Source organism: Chiroxiphia lanceolata, chromosome 25 (genome assembly GCF_009829145.1).
Source record: "Chiroxiphia lanceolata isolate bChiLan1 chromosome 25, bChiLan1.pri, whole genome shotgun sequence".
NCBI lineage: Eukaryota > Metazoa > Chordata > Aves > Passeriformes > Pipridae > Chiroxiphia > Chiroxiphia lanceolata.
The window spans coordinates 1850401-1866740 of NC_045661.1; the positions used below are offsets into that span (position 1 = coordinate 1850401).

Sequence of the window (16340 nt, forward strand, 5' to 3'; positions counted from 1 at the left end):
GGAAGCGGTTCAGCCGGCTCCGGCGGGGAGGAACGGGCTGGCAGCCTGGCACGCCGACAGCATCTGGGTGTGCCACGGCCCCGTGGCAGCCCCGCTCTCGCCGGGCGGTCGAGCCAGCGGGGCCGGTTCGCCGCGTCCCCGTGGGAGCTCCACCGGCTCAGAGCCTCCCGTGACTGCTTTGCACGCGGGGGAAGAGCTGGGGAAACCACTGGGGGTTTGCTGCCATGTGGCAGCGATCCCTGCAGCCGTGCCAGGCATCCCCGGGGCTCAGGGAGGGATGGGATGTGCGGGGCAGGGCGCTCGGGTGAGCGGTGTCTGGGGACAGCTTGGAGGGGCAGCTCCAAATCTCTGCTCCCTGGGAGCAGGGACAGGACCAAGGGAATGGCTGGAGCTGGGACAGGGCAGGGTTAGGTTGGATTTCAGGAAAAGGTTCTTCCCCCAGAGGGTGGTTGGGCACTGACCAGGCTCCCCAGGGCAGTGGGCACAGCACCAAGGCTGCCAGAGCTCCAGGAGGGTTTGGACAATGCTCTCAGGGACAGGGTGGGATTGTTGGGGTGTCTGTGAAGGGCCAGGGGTTGGACTCGGTGATCCTTGTGCGTCCCTTCCAGCTCAGGAAATTCCATGAATCTCTGAGTTGTGGCTCTCACACCCCACCAGCTCAGGGCAGGCACGATGGGATGGATGATCCTGCAAGTGGTGGGAAGGGCAGGAGGTGGCTGGATGGTCCCACAGCCACAGAATTCGCTCCAGCAGTGCTGGACCTGATCCTTCTTCCCCATCCTGCTGCAGAGAGGACCCCCAGCCCTGGTACTGCACATCCCAGAGCTCGTGCCATGGAGAGATGGGCAGAGTTGTCCTGCTCAGAGAAATCCCACCAGCTCCCTCCTCCAACAGAGACCCAGCAGCCTGAGCAGCATCACCACAGCTCTGGGAGGGCACTGGGGCTTCAGGGTGGTCACCAGTGCTCTGTTACCTGGTCCCCAGGAGAGTCTGGGGATCATATTTTAGGTCTCAGGCTCAGATTTGATCCAACCATTCCTTGTGCTCCGGGGAAACAGGATCAAAGTTTCCGGGTGCCGCTTCCTCCCCTCTTTGGGCCGCTCCAGGCTGCAGCAAAGGGCCATTGAAGATGGGAGGACTTTCATGTGGGGATTTCTCTTCTTCAGATCTTCAAAGAAATCCAGCAATCAGACAGATGGTTTTGGAGGCACCTTTAAAAAAAAAAAAAATAAAAAAAGAAAATAAAAGCCCCACTTTGAAAGAATCACAGGCAAAGAAACATCTCAGCTTTGTTGTGTTAATTGTTCTGGCACTCAGAGTAATGACAAAATGTCTCAGAACTGTTGTTGGCTCCGGGCCCATTGTGTGTCAGACAGAAAATGCTCCGGCAGAAAACCTGAGGGAGACAAAACCAACAAGGGGAGATTCCTGCAGGAAGGAATGGCAGCAGCTCAGACCCGAGGGGGGATGACACCCAACACCCCAGAGCACCAGGAGCACCCCCGGGCTCGCTGCCCTGGGCATCGTTAGGAGCTGGCAGCTAACGAGGACTGGCCGTGGCCCTTCAGCCACCCCTGTTCCAGCGGTGGGAGGATGATTCTGGCGAGAGGCAGAGTTCTGTGCGTGGCTTTTGCTGCGGGCTGTCCCCGGGGTCACAGGCATCCCCCCCTTCCCACGCCGCGTCTCCCCGATCCTGCTCCGCCTGCCCCGCTCCCAAATATGGGCTCGGCGCATCCGGGCTCCCCGGCACAAGCCCGGGCAGGAGCACGGGGTGACTCAGGCAGCGCCCCCGGGCCAGGGGAGTGCCCACAGCTCTGCCGGGAAAGCCTCTCCTGCTGGGAGTGGTGCTGGGGCCGCTGGCTTTGCTCCCTCAGCCAGCTCGAGGCTGCTCCAGCCCCAAAATCCCTTTTCTCCCTTTTTTCAGGGATGCTCGTGGATGTCACGCAGGGATGGGGCTCCCAAAACGGCCCCCAGATGAGCAGGGGTTGTGGGTCTGGGCATGGTGCAGCGAGCCTGGGGTCTGAGTGACCCACTGAGCCAGAGACACACCACCCACCCCCCCTTAAAAATCCCTGGAAATGCACCATTTCCATGCCTGAGAACCCCTACAGCTGCCCTCTGCAAGTGTCTGCAGCACCAGGCCCTGGAAGGCAGCAGTGGGGATGCACCAGTTTCCCCCAGTACCCCAAGGACCAGCAGGAGAGGTCCAGGCTGTCTCCCACTTTGCTGTGGACTGGCTTCACCTGGATAATCCCTTGGGACAGCGACAAGGGAAGCTCACACTGGTTGGGATAAACCCACAGGGCAAACTCTCCAGCATCACCTCATCTCCCAGGATCATTTACCTTTGGGTGTTTCTCCCCATTTCCCTCCTCCCCAAGCCACCCTGGCAGGAGCACAGCCCCGCTCCCACACGCCCTTGGGCAGCAGGAGGCAGCAGGTCGGCTGAAGTCACCCCCAAAAAATGGCATTTTCCCAGCAAAACGCTGCTCTGAGGTCATTGTCCCCCGCCTCAAACAAACACCCACGGCAGGGACGGGGCGGGGGGGAAGCGGAGGGTTTGCCAACCCTCGGGATGAAAGGGCTGGATAAAAGAGCCCTGGATAATGGTGGGGGTCTGAAAGGGGGGCTCACCCCCCGCTTGGGGGGGGCAGCTGCCAGACAGGGGTGGGCAGGGGCAGCGGAAATCGGGGCTGGGATGAAAGGAGCGTTTCCAGGGGCTGGTGGGGGAATGTCGGGAGCAGCGAGGGGAGGGGGCACCGACAGGGTGGGCAACACTCCCTGCACCCCCTCCCACCGATTCCAGGATGACTCCAGGCTCAGGCTGCCTCCTTCACCCCTCCTACAGCATTGCCCACCCTTACCCAGCGCTGTGCCCCAGGATAAGGTGGGCAGGGACCCCAAAGCAGCCCCAGGATGAGCAGAGCTGACCAGACTCTGCTCCCAAACCGGCACAAACACCAGGACAGGGGATGGGGTGGGCAGCGTGTGCCCCACACCCACGTGGTGCCCACCTGGAGCTGCCACAGCTCCGAAACCACCACACAGGGGTGTTTTCCTGCAAATCATTAACGGAACAGGCCCGGGGATGCTCCAAAACCAAACCCACAGACACCTCCCAGAAAGGAATCTCCGTCCCTCAGCGGCTGTTAAAACTCAGCCCGACCCGACGCCTGCCTTGGGATGCTCCTGGAGCCCTGTGGGTGCTGCACCCCCGGCTCATCCCACCCCACAGGGCACCGGGACTTTGTCCTGGCTGAGCTGGATGCCCTGGGAACAGCTTTAACCGCTCCAGCGTCTCTTAATGGCTCGGGAAGCACGCGGGGAATGCGCGGCGGGGGGCCGAGCGTGGTGACCCCCCCTCTCCGGCTGCAGCCTGGTGGGACGAGGGTCGGCATTCCGGGCAGGCAGCCCTGCCACCCTGCCCCTGCCCCCCGGAGACCTGAAATGGCTCCCATTAACCCGCCTGGAAACGGGGAAGGGTCACAGGGCTTTATGGAGCAGTAAACCAGGTTTCAGTGGCGCAGCGGGAGAAGGGGATAAAGGGAAGGGATGCAGAGGGGGCAGCTCTGGCAGCTGGGGCTGGGCCTGGCTGGGCCTTCCTCCAGCTGAGGCTCCTGCAGGTGCCGTCAGAGGTGATGGCAGGAGCCCAGGAGGCACCTCCTGCCACCAAAACCTGGGGGGGGGGTCACAAACCCAAACCCCACTCCGGTGAGGAGGTCTGGGAGCAGAGCTGGGACAGCAGGGCTGCCCATGGTCACCAGGGTGGGGTGGAAAAGGGGCTCCTCCTCCCCCCCACACCCATCTGCCTCCAGCACAGCTTTCCCCAAAGTTTGAGCTCTGCTTGTTCAGCAGCAGCAGCTGCTCAGCCTTAAAAACCAGCCCGACCCCCTCCCAGAGCCCCCAAATCGGGGCTGTCCCAGCTCAGCACCACCCAGCACTGTGGGATCACCACTCAAACCCAGTTTGGGATGTGCTGGAGCACTTGAGGGGCTCAGGACATGCTGTATGGGGGTGTCACACCAGCACAGGAGCTCCCAGGCTGGGACAGGCAGCTCCAGGCAGCCCCCACCACCTCCCCCCCCTCCCCCCCTCCCCCCCCCCCCCCAGCACCCAAGAGAACAACTCACATTTACCACTTGCTTTTAATTTAATGGTTTTTCTCCGGACCACAGTTGCAGGAAGGAGGGAAAACACACACACGCCCTGGAGAAGGGAGAAGGGCCAGCAAACACGTGGCAATAGTGCAACGGAGCCTGGTGAGACAAGGACACAGACAGCTCCCAAAAAACAGCCCTGGGAGGCCGTGCTGGAGCCAGACACAGCCCGTGCTGCTGACACTTTCCATCAGTTGGACAAAGGCAATAAATAAATTCACGGTGCCTCACCAAAGGCACCTTTTTTTTTTTTCTTTTCTTTTTTTTCCTCAGCATTCCAATAATAGATGTTGGCATCAGAGCATTGCCTCAGCCTGGGGGTTTGGCCGGATCCAGTTGTGTTTCCCAGTGCAGGAGAGGGAAGAGCCGTGGCCTGGGCGGTTTGGCTCCCCTGTTGCCAGCACGTCCCGAGAGCCCAGGCCACGGGCAGCACCTTGGAGCCCCTCGCCAGCACCCTGCTACATCTCCAGCTCGTTTGAGGTATATCACCCGCCCCACCCGTGACCTTGTGCAGCCAAAAAAAAAAAAAACAAACAAAAAAACCAGTGCAAAGAAGAAAACAAATCTCCCAAACCCCCTGGTTCGAGATGAGATGAGCCCGTTTGCCAGGGGAGGACGGCGGCGAGGGGCACCCCCAGCCCCTCCACGGGGGGCACTCGGAGCTTTGGTCCCTTGAATGTCCCGGCCCTGGGGCACCGAGGGGCACGAGGCTGCCAAATAAATACGTGGGGACGCGGGTCAGCAGCACCAGCAGCCCCGGGGCAGGGAGGGCTCGGCCCCCCTCCCCCAGAACGCAGCACCCCCGGGGGGGACCCTCAGCTCAGCTTCCCTCCGACGGCCACGGCGCAGCGGAACCCCTCGGGGACACCGTCACAGCCCGCCAGGGACAGGCTGCTCTCTGCCAGGGGGCTCCGGCAGTGGGTCACAGTCCAGCGGCGCAGCCTCCGCCCTTCCTCCAGCTCCTCCTCCTCCCCCAGCCGGAGCAGGCTGTCGGCGGACACGCAGCCCCGCATGCCCCCGGCGCCGGGGGGGGCCCGGGCGGGCAGGTCCAGCTGGTCGAAGGACTCGGTGGACAGGATGCTGTCCTCGCTGACGGCGCTGGACGGGCGGGCTCGGGGCGCCTGGGGCAGGGGCACCTCGCTGAAGCCCCCGAAGCCCTGCCCAGGGGGGCTCTCGGGCTCGGAGCCGCTCGACGAGAACTTGCCGTTGTGCTTGAGGATGCCTTTGCGGCGGGCGGGGAGACCCTGCGGGCCCTGCCCCGGGGAGGGGCTGTCGGCAAACACGTTGCCGTCCAGGTCCAAGCTACCGGCGTCCAGCACATCCCCGGACTCGCAGCACTCCAGGGACGAGTAATACCCCGACTCCCTCGTCGGCGGCTTTTTCAGTATTCCCTTCTTGGGCACCGCTGCGATGCCCGTGCTGCAGGGCAGCATTCCAGAGGACAGGATCCGGGTGAGACCCGCGGTGACCCCCTCCCCGTCCTCCCCCTTCGCCTCTCCCGCGGGCGATGCCGGCGGGGGCCCGGGGCTGGGCACCTTCTGCTCGCAGGAGTTCCTCTTCTTCAGGATGCCCTTGGGCCGCTTGAGGATGGACTTGGAGGGGTTCTCCGGGGCCACGGGCACCTCCTGCAGCACGTGGGAGACGTCGTTCTCCTTCTTGGACTTCTTGAGGGAGCGCTGGCGCTCCAGGGTCACGCCGGGGATGTGCTGCTTGAGGAAGCAGCGCACCTTGGAGCCGTTCTCCAGGAGGGGCCGGGACGAGCGGCGCAGCCACTCCGCCACCGTGGCCAGGGGGGACTCGCCGTCCCTCAGCAGCTCTTGCTCCCCGACGGGCACCTTGTAGCCCCAGTTGACCCACCAGTGCGTGGCGATGTCCTCGATGGTGGCGCGGCGCTCGGGGTTCACCATCAGCATCCAGCGGATCAGCCCGCAGGCGTCTGGGGGACAGGCAGGTCAGGCACCGAGGGGGGCACAGGGAGAGGGGGACACGCAGCAGGCTGGGGCTCTGCCTACCTGACAGCTTGGTGGGCTCCCGGTAGTCCCCACTCGTGATCTGCTTGACCAGAGTCTTGTAGTCGTGGCCGTCGAAGGGCATCGTGCCGTGGACCAGGATGTAGAGGAGCACGCCCAGGGACCAGCTGTCCACCTGCCAGGGGGACAGAGGAGCCTGGAGGGGGGGCAGCAGGACCAGGCTGCCCTGGCCCACACCCCACCTGGGCAGGATTCTCTGCCAGAGCCTCAGCGGGGGCTCCTGGAGTGGCAGCAGCCCCAGAGGAGGACAAACCATAGGGCAGCACCAGCTCCAGCCACCTCCCCCCCAGCACATCCACCCCACTGTGTGTCCAGTCAGTGTCCAGTCTCGGGGGACCTGTTATCCCAAACCACCCAGTGCTTCCCCCAGTCCAATCCCCCCCCCACATGAGGGAATGAGACCCAACCCACCTCCGGGCCCTTGTAGGGCCTCCCGTTGATGATTTCGGGGGATGCATACAGGGGACTCCCACAGTAGGTCTGCAGAAGTTTGTCCTGCTGGTAAACGTTGGACAGCCCAAAGTCTGCAATCTGGAGAGACATTTTTCCAGCTGTTATCCAGCAGCAAAGCTTCCCTGTGCAGCTGGAGCAGCTTTGCCACCAGGAGCTCTCCAGGTACAAACCATGGTGCTGGGTGCCCTCAGTCTCCTCAGGGAGCACAACCAGCCTGGCTTTCCACCCCCTGAGGTTGCTCCTGTTCCTGTCCCCTTCCAAAAAAGCTCATCCCAGCCGCTGCAGCAGCTGCCCTGTGGCTCTGCCCCTCTATCCCATCCCTGGGAGCAGAGGCAGCTGGAAAGGTGAGGTTGGAGGGATTGCTGCCAGGTTCTCCTCCAGCTCCTTCCCAGCCACCCCAGGCTGTCCCTGTCAGCTCCACCACGCACACAGGTGCTCGTTATCCTCACTACCCCTGTCACTGCCACCAGGCAGGAGGTGCAGTGGCTGTGTGCAGGCTCCCAATTGCAAAATTACCCCTTGCAGAGATAAACCCCACAGTCTGTCATCACCAACCACACAGGGCCCTGGCTGGGGCCACGCTGCGTGCCCTTCCTCCCTGGCAGCTGCAGCAAAAAGCATCACTCGGGGCCAGCAGAGCCAGAAACTGCCTCACACCTCCCTCCACCAGCCTGGCTGGTCCTTACAGGAACTGGGAATTTCCCCTGGAGAGACCTTTCTCATCCAGCTGTTTGGGCACTGACCTGGGTGCTCAGACTTTGCCCCTCTTATCAGCAGGCAATTATAAGTTATGGCTTTACAGCAGCTTTGAGGCTGGGCCGCCTCAGATAGCAGGGGCAGGCACAGGTGCCCTCCTGGCTCCCCTTTTCCCGGGAAAACAGCGCTCCGGGTGACACCGGCACTCCCAGAGCTCCGGGAAGCGCCTTCCCTGGGGTTCCGGGGTGTTGTGGCCGCCTCCAAGCTGGGCAGCACCCCCTGGGTGACACCCCAGGCTGGGTGGGTGACACCCCAGGCTGGGTGGGTGACACCCCGGGCTGGGTGGGTGACACCCCAGGCTGGGTGGGTGGCACCCCGGGCTGGGTGGGTGGCACCCCGGGCTGGGTGGGTGGCACCCCGGGCTCTGCCAGCCCTTCACCTTGATGTTGCCGTTGGCATCGAGCAGGATGTTCTCCAGCTTCAGGTCCCTGTGGACGATCCCGTTCTGCGGGAGGGGAGGGAGAGCCAGGGTTAGTTTATGGAGTGTTTGAGGAAGGGAAAGCCAGGCCCCTGGGGAGGTCACTGCCGTTCACAGGCACACGCAAACAGGGCACAGGAGCAGCAAACAGCCCTGGGTGTGCCACCAAAGACAGGTTGGAAACCACGTCCCGGCCTGGGCGCTGCCAGCTCCTGGTGCTACTCAAAAATACCTGCCCCAGGTGCCACCCTGGGCTCCTCCACCCTCCCCAGGCAGGACAGTGCCCGGTGCCAGCTCCACCCAGGCACGGTGGGCACAGCTCTGGGCTCTGCCAGGACCTGCTGCTGCCCAGCTAAGCAGGACCCCAGTTTGGTTTGGGTGCAGGAGGTGTCCTGCAACCCCCCACCCCTGCCAAGGACTGGGGCATAGCCTGGCACAGCCTCCAGGGAGACCCTCAGGCTCGAGGGTCCTTCCAGGGCAGGCACAGCTCATCCCACAGTCCTGGAGGGGGTTTATAGCTCCGCATTCCCTTCAGGACCAACACAGGTGATCCAGGGCTCAGCTCCCAGTGCCATGGACAGCCCTGGGCGGCTCCTTCTGGGCGGGTGGGACAGGAGGTGACAACTCCCTGGCCAGGTTAGTCACCTCCACACCACAGCAGCCAGAGCCGAGGCCCAGCACTCCCCAAAAGCTGCTGGGGCACTGCCACACCCCCGGATAAGAGGCAGGATTGACCCCTCTCCTGGAAAACCCAAACAGCCGTGAGCTCCCCCCACCTCCCAACCCAGGCTGAGCTTCCCCGTCGGGCTCTGCATCCTCCCCTCAGCCCCGGCTGCTGCCCCTCTGCCTGCAGCCGACCCTGCAGGGCACTCAGGAGATGATCCTGGTGATTTCCCCCCCGGGAATGCCGCGGGAATGGCGGTGCCAGCCCACCTTGTGGCAGTAGTAGACGGCGGACACGACCTGGCGGAAGAAGTGCCGCGCCTCGTGCTCCGTGAGCCGCTGCCGCTCGCTGATGTAGTCGTACAGGTCGCCCTTGCTGGCGTATTCCATCACGATGACGATCTTGCTGCTGTTCTCAAACACTGCAGGGCACACAGGGGGGGTCAGGAGAGGGGCTTGGAGCCGCAGGAATTCTCCTTAGCACACGCCAGGTGAGGACTCCGGTGCTCTGCCCACCCCACCCCCTGCCCTCACTCTTCCACCAAACTGGTGGAGGGGGGTTCCTGCAGGTACCTGCAGGTCAGGGGGGGACCAACAGAGCTGGCAGCCAAACCACCAGGGCCGCTGGCCAAGCAGCTCTGCAGCCACAGCACCCAGGAGCCAGGGCTGTGCTCTGCCAGGAGGTGACTAAGGCACAAGGCTCTCTGCTAGAAGCCCCTGCCAGGGGGGGAAGGTGGCGGTGCTGGCACAGCCCACGGCCTTCCTGAGTGTTCTCACTGCTCCCAACCAGGCTCCAGCCCGAGCCAAGAGTCGGAGCAGTTTTCTTCCTGTTTGCAGAAAGCTCCCTCAATATTTTTGAATTCCAACAGTCGGGTTGACTCAGCCCTTGCAAACACGGCGCAGGAACTGCCAACCCACTTGCTTTTGTTTGGAGGACAAAAGGACTCTGGATCCTTCACATGTGCTGGGAAGGCAGGGAGAGCCCAGGGAAGGCAGGGAGAGCCCAGGGAAGGCAGAGTTTTCACCAAAGGACTCAGTGGCTGCAAAGACCGACCCAGCTGGGGATTTGGGCTAAGCCTGGTCCTAGTTAGAGCTTGAGAAATTCCCCTTTGGTTGGTGGTGTCCCAACACCCCGGGAGCAAAGCCCAGCCCAGGCCATAAAGCCAAGCCCGGGAGCACCAGGAGCTCTCCCAGTGGTTTGGTTTTCCAATGCCCCAGGGGAGGGAAAGAGGAGGACTCCAGCACTGAGATTAACTCCTGCCTTGGGCTGAGGGCAGAGCTACGGAGATTCCCAAGGTTCTCACAGCTGGAGTGAGTGTCCAGCACAACCACACTCAGCGCTGGGCTCTGCAGGGGTCCCTGGTTCCCACCCCAGCACAGCCCCCCATAAGGCTTCCGGCTCCAAAAAGAAGCTTTTGGGAAGAAAGAAATTAAATTTTCAGAGCTGAATTTCCCCTCTGGGCAGGAGGGGATGGGGCAGAAGGGCCATTTCTGGAGCAGGGGTTTTCCCCTTGCTGCTGCTCTGTGGGAGAAGCCGGGTGGGGAAAGCACATCCAGACAACACCTGCCTTCCCCACCAGGGCTGAGTCACCAAAAACAGCAGCCAGGTCCTGTGAGGGGGGTGAGGGGCTGGGTTAAAATTCCAAAACCCATCCTGGGAGCTGCCCTGGGAGCCCTGTGGGGCTTCCAGGATGCTTCTGGAAAAGGGAAGGGGGAGGAGGGCTCACCTTCGTGCACAGCGATGATGTGGGGGTGGTTGAGGGAGGACATGATCTCAATCTCCCTCCGGATGTGGACAAGGTCCTGCTCATCCTTGATTTTGTCCTTCCGGATGGACTTGATGGCCACCTGTGGAGGGACACAGAGGGTCACCCGGCTGTGGTGTCCCAAAGCCTCTGGCAGAGCAAGAAACCCACCCCACTGCTTTGGGAAAGGGCTCACAAACGAGATCTCAGCAACCCAGCTCCTCCTCTGCCTGTATCTCAGAGTGGAGCTGCCCAGCTCCATGGAAACAGCTCTGTGATCGATTTGGGGGTTACACTTTCCTTTCGTGACCCCCCCCCAAGGGAGACCTGCTGCCAGCCCCCAGCAGAGGGGCTCCCCAACCCTCCTCCCGCAGGTAGCACAGCCCTGCTCCTCCTTTCTGGGCTCACAGGAATCGGGTCCCACCGCTGGAGCGTGGCCAGCCAAAGGAATGCGACCTGCACGCATGACTTGGGAGATAAAAACAACAACAACATCTTCTGAGGGTCAGGACAATGAAAAAAAAAACACAAACAACACAACAAAACAAAAAACCACAACACCCGGGTTTTGTTTTCCTGGCAAACACTGATTCCGAGGAGCTGGTGGTGTAGAGGTAGGAGAAAGTTGGGATTAAAGAGGGGATCCCCTCCCGGGGACAGGGCGGGAGACCCAGCACCAGGCTCTCCCTCGGGTTTTCAAGCTATCCCCGACAAGGAAACAGAAAGGGGAGGAGGAGAAAGAAGAGTAAGTGCCGGAGAATAGATGCCTTCTAATCCTCTTTCAAAGGGGCTGGGCAGAGACAATGTGCTCCTAGGGTCGAATTTACAACTGAATCCAGCAGAACCTCTTTTTTTTTTTCCTCCCAGACAAGAATGCGGAACAGCTTTAATCCTGTAAAGGGACCCCCTGCACCAGTCTCCCAGCAACGGGGAGAGGGGCCACGGACCCCTGCGGGCCCCAGCTGCCGGCACAGGAGTGATGCTCATGGCTCTGCTGCACAGGGACCCTCCTCCTCCTCCTCCTCCTCCTCCTCGGGCAGAGCGGGGTGGATGCTCAGCCTCGCGTCCCTCTGATTTAGGGGGGCTGGAAGCCTCTCTCCTCAAACCCAGACTGGCTAAGCCAGGCTTAAACACGCTGAGCAAGGCCCCCAGTGCTGAATGAGTGAGATCTCAGCTGCCACAGCAGTGTCTTCACGGGGGGAGCCCCCTCAGAGAGGGCTCAGGTGGGCACAGAAGGGCTGGAGCCCCTTTTTTGGCCCCAGAGCCCATCTCTGCAGCACTGAACCACCTCAGGCAGCACCGTGGAGGAACCTGCAGCAGCCCCAGGGGCTGGAGCAAAGCAGCAGGATGGACTCTGGCCAGGGGCAAGTCCAATAACCCAGGCCCAGGTTTCCCTATGAAACAATACTGAAAGTGTTTAATGCTTCTCGGAACCCAGGTATTTTTTTTCCCCCCGACCTTTGTGTAGGTTAACAGCTTAAAGTTTAACAATTTTTTCCTCCTGCCCCAGTTACCTGACCCCTGCCAGAATGCAGGCAAAGCTTTTATGCAGCGAGCCAGCCTGCTCCTGCCCTCCCAAATTCCTGCTGGCTCCCTCTATTCATCCCCCCCACTAAAGACTGACACCCAGCCCAACAGCCTCGGTGTTTTGGGGGGCACAGAGAACATTTCCTTGCTGGCTGGGTTGCTCACACACATCCAGTGCTGAGCCAGGGCTCAGGGCATGATCCACTATCCCCAAATGATCAAGTATCTCCAGGCTGCCAGCGTGGGAAGCCTCGGGAGATGCCAGTGGCTGTCCCCAGCAGTGCTTAGTGACCTCCAGGCAGAGCAAAGCTGCAGCAGGGAGCAGGTTTTGGGTGCTGTGAGAGTCCCAGGGCTCTCCCTCATGAGCTCTGCCTTGGGCAGGTGGGCACAGGGAGGGCACAGCACTGTGAGGGTCCACATCTCACACCCCAGAGAGCAAACCCACCCAGGGTGGGGTGGTTTATCTGCCTGTCAGTCCCTCAGCCATCCCATCCTTCCCCAGGGGTGCCAGGAAGCAGCTTTGTTCCCAAACTCTCCCTTTCTAGGCGGGCTGGCAGCAGAGGGTCTCCCCTTGGGACAGAAAAGCCCCTGCTCAGCCACCCTGGGGACAGGGACCAGCAGCTTCAGGGACAGGCAGAGCCACAGCCCCCACCACCAGTGGCAGGAGGAGAATCTCCTGTGGGAAACAGCCCCAAGAATTCCCCCTGGAGCCTTCCTCTAGGAGCTCAGGAGCACTTTCCAAGTCAAAAAGGCTTTTAATTAGAAGTTTTTTGGGGGCAGAACAGGTATTTTCAGCAGCTGCTGAAAGATGCATTAAGCTACAACCTCAGGCAGCACTTCAGAAGTTGTTCCAGACTGTAAGGGCAGCATTTCATGCTCCATGAAATATGGATTACAACCCAGTACGGAAGAGACTGGGCTTTGCCCCTGACTGGAGATCAAAAGAGGCTTTGCCGCTCTGGAATATTCCAGGTGCTGCCTTCTCCTGACACCCCACGAGCCCACAAACACAGTTCTGACACCAAGGAGAGTCCCACGGGAGGTCCCTTGTTCTGTCTGACTTGGCTGCAGGCCAGGACTCGGGAACCAGGCTGGGAGAAACACCAGGCTGTGAGGAAAGGAAAAAGGGCCCAGATGGTGCCATGCAAAACAGGGGCAGGAGCCACTTTGCACCCCTGTGGCCCACGTTACTGAGCCTTCAACCCCAAAAGACACAGGGCAAAAGAAAAGGGAAAAAAAAAAAAAAGAGGAAAGGAAAAAGAACCAGCAACTCTCTCCCCACCCTGATGTTACAGGGGCACAACATTTTTCCAAGGACTGGGAAGGGCACTCGGCAGAAGTGCCCACCAAAAGGCACGAGCATCGTTTCAGCTGAAGGAATTCTGTCCAGAAAATGGTTTTACAGGACACAAAAATGTTCGTGGGAGTCCCAAAACATCCTTCAGCTGAGGGAGCCTGGACTTCCCTGCTGCCTACCAACTGATTGAGGCTCAGCCTGCTCCAAGCCCAGGTAGGCTGGTTAAAATCCAGAGCGGAAAAAAGGAATCCAGGCAGTAAAACCAGATGGTTCAATATTCAGTGGCTCTGACAGAGGCAGCTCCTGATTAGCCAGAGGCTAAACCCACGAGCATGGAGCAGCTCCAGCTTTCCAGCCTCAGCTGGTAGCGTGGGATCCCACGAGGGGTAACCCCTACCTGCTCTCACACCTTGGTGTTTAGGAAGTGAAAGCCACTTAGGGAAGGAGCAAATAACAACCCAGCTCAGGATAAGCCTCCAGATTAAACAGGTCCGGAAATGCTGAGTGCTACAAGAAAGAATTTGTGGGAAGAGGAGAGATTTGTGGTTAAGTCTCCTGTTCCTACACGGCCAGGCCCATGAGGTACCAGTTAGCAGAGCCTTTGACTATCTCCATCTCGCCGAGGAGTCAGTGGCCTGTGTATTGAATTTGCATCATAATAGAGCAGCGCCGCTGATTCCCGTCCTAAGGGGCTTCCACAGATGGGCGAGTTTTCGGGAAGTTCAAAGATTCCCAGCTTTGCTAGGTGCAGACAGGGAAAGCCAAATCTCGCCCATCCCGAGGGGAGGGATCCTTCAAGCTCTGTGGGTGGAAGCTGCATTTCAAGGCCCTGATTATGCAGCAAAACAGCAGCTTCTCCAGAATCAGATAGGCTAATGGAAACGGCAGCTCTGACTTCATTAGGAGCTGTCGCGTTACACAAGAAAACCTCTCAGATTTACAGCTGTTCTCCTTGACGTGCCTCTGTGGGACGGGACGGAGCCGATCCCACACCCTGCTCAGCCCCGGCAGCCCGTCCGGGCCAGTCCTGCTGCTCGCAGGTCACCTCTCTGCTCCCCCGTGGTCAGGGCGGTGTGACAGCCCCTTTTTGGGTCCCATCCCACACCTCGGGGTGCTCGGGGCTGAGAAATCGCGTCCAAGTTTGAAGCCCCGCAGATTCCCAGAGGCCGGGGCAGCCGGGACAGCAGCATCCCGCGTTCCCGGGGGTGAGGGATCCCTGTGGAAGGCTGCGAGCCGTGCCCTGCACAGCCCCACTGGCTCCAGCGTCGCTGGGGTGAGTCAGGATTTTGGACAGACGCTGGGCTGTGCTGGCGTGGCCCTGGGTGCCCCGCACCGTGTGAAAACCAACAGCGAACCCAACCCAGACCCAGGGCGAGAGGAAGGGAAAAACCCTTGAGACTCGAGTGCGGTGTTTGCTCTCGGCGGCCGGATCCCTGCCCGCCCTTCCCCCGGGAAGCCCGACGCGGTCAAGTGGGCGAGAGGAGCTGCGGCCCCTCAAGGAAAGGGGGGACGAGGCCCCTCCGGGCTGCCCCCGGCACCGCTGTGCCCCCTCCTGCGGCACCGGGCGGGGGGGGCAGCGCCGCAGCCTCCCGCACACTGCGGCGGGAGCGGGGCCGGGCGGGGGCTGCGGGGAGCGGGGGGCGGCGGGAGGAACCGGGACGGGGAGGGGGGGGACGCACCGGAGCGGGGGGATGCACCGCGAACACGCTGCTCAGAGAGGGGGGTGCTCGGGGGTCCCGCACGGGGAGGATGCGCCGGGGACGGGGTGGGAAGGGGAGCACCGGAGGGGGGATGCACCGGGGCCAGGCTGCGGGAAGCAGGGGGGATGCTCAGGGGCCGCCGGCACACGGGGACGGTGCACCGGGGTGACGAGGGTTGCACCGAGGACGAAGGGGATGCACCGGGAAGGAGGGGGATGCACCGGGAAGGAGGGGGATGCACCGGGAAGGAGGGGGATGCACCGGGAAGGAGGGGGATGCACCGGGAAGGAGGGGGATGCACCGGGACCACTCTGCTCAGAGCGCGGGGGATGCTCAGGGACCTGCGCACGGTGAGGATGCACCGGGGAGCAGGAGGGGGGGATCCTTACCAGCTTCCCGGAGCGCTCCCGGGCTTTCTTCACCTTCCCGTAGGTGCCTTTCCCCAGCGTCTCCAGGAACTCGTAGCGGTGCTTGAGGTTGTGCTTGTGGTGGTGCCGCTTCACCGCCTGCTTCTTCATCAGCGGCCGCGGCGACTTGATGAGCCCCTCGGCCAGCGAGGCGGCCAGCGCCGAACCGGCCCCGGGTCCGGGTCCCGGCACCGCCGCCCGCTCCATCCTGATTCTGATCCCGATCCTGATCGCAGCCCCGGCTCCGCCGCCGCCCGGCTCGTCCCGGCCCGTCCCGGCCGATAAATGCGGCGGCCCCGGGGCCGCGCCCCCCCGCGCCCATTGGCGGCCGCCGCCGCCGCCCCGCCCGGGGCCGGTACCGGGGGAGGGGGCCCGGGATGCGGGGAGACCCCCCCCGGGCAGCGCTGGGAGAGGGGAACGCACGGGCGAGGGTGGAGAAGGGATCCAGGGAGCGGGGCACGCACGAACTGCGGGCACGGGGAGGGTGTGTGGAGGAAATCCAGGGACAAGGGAGGGAGAGGGCACAAAGGGGGGCACAAAGGGGGGCACAGGGGTGTCCTGTAGGCTGGAGGGGGAGTTGAGGATTTTCCAGGGGATGATCCAGGGAGACTTGCACCCAAAGGGTAGGAAGAGGAGCGGGATCAGGGCACTGGGAAGGTCAGGGCTGGAGAGGGGCTTTGGACAAGGACACAGAGCGACAGGACAGTGGGTAATGTCTTCACACTGCTAGAGGGCAAGGTTAAATGGGATATTGGGATGAAATTCCTCCCTGTGAGGGTGGGGAGGCCCTGGCACAGGTTGCCCAGAGAAGCTGTGGCTGCCCCATCCCTGCAAGTGTCCAAGGCCAGGTTGGACGGGGCTTGGAGCAACCTGGGCTAGTGGAAGGTGTCCCTGTACATGGCAGGGGGGCTGGAATGAGACAGCCTTTTATCCACCCTTTTAATCCAAACCATTCTATAATTCCATAACGTGGAGCAAAGCACCTGGACGTCTCACACCGAGAGAGATGCAAGGACAGAGGGACACAGAAGTGCAGCTGAGACACACAGTCATGGTTTGCTGTAAGAGCCTCAACGCATCCAGGACACAGGAAAAAACCCCATGTATTAAGGGCAAAATCAAGGAGAGGAGAGGTCTGGGCAAGCACAGCCTTTCCATGCTCACCACAGGACCACGTTTTGCCCTCC

At 61.6% G+C, this 16340-nt stretch overlaps 1 protein-coding gene across 1 annotated transcript; it reads right to left on the reverse strand.

The window, feature by feature from the left end:
* Window positions 1–4137: 4137 nt before the first annotated feature.
* NUAK2 (NUAK family kinase 2) lies at window positions 4138–15416 on the reverse strand. Its single transcript, XM_032710961.1, has 7 exons — window positions 15136–15416; window positions 10205–10325; window positions 8748–8899; window positions 7776–7841; window positions 6599–6718; window positions 6170–6302; window positions 4138–6093 (listed from the first exon to the last, which is right to left on the reverse strand). Exons 1-7 carry the CDS (start codon window positions 15358–15360, stop codon window positions 4973–4975), a joined length of 1938 nt encoding a protein of 645 aa, XP_032566852.1. The 5' UTR covers window positions 15361–15416; the 3' UTR covers window positions 4138–4972.
* Between the last annotated feature and the right edge of the window lie 924 nt (window positions 15417–16340).

What these genes read in the sequence shown, in the direction of transcription:
- NUAK2 (XM_032710961.1), bottom strand. Translation starts at nt 15,360, where the DNA reads ATGGAGCGGGCGGCGGTGCCGGGACCCGGACCCGGGGCCGGTTCGGCG. An exon ending in CATCATCGCTGTGCACGAAG is followed by an intron (nt 8,900 to 10,204) that starts GTGAGCCCTCCT and finishes TGTGCCCTGCAG; the next exon opens with TGTTTGAGAACAGCAGCAAG. An exon ending in ATGCCAACGGCAACATCAAG is followed by an intron (nt 6,719 to 7,775) that starts GTGAAGGGCTGG and finishes ATGTCTCTCCAG; the next exon opens with ATTGCAGACTTTGGGCTGTC.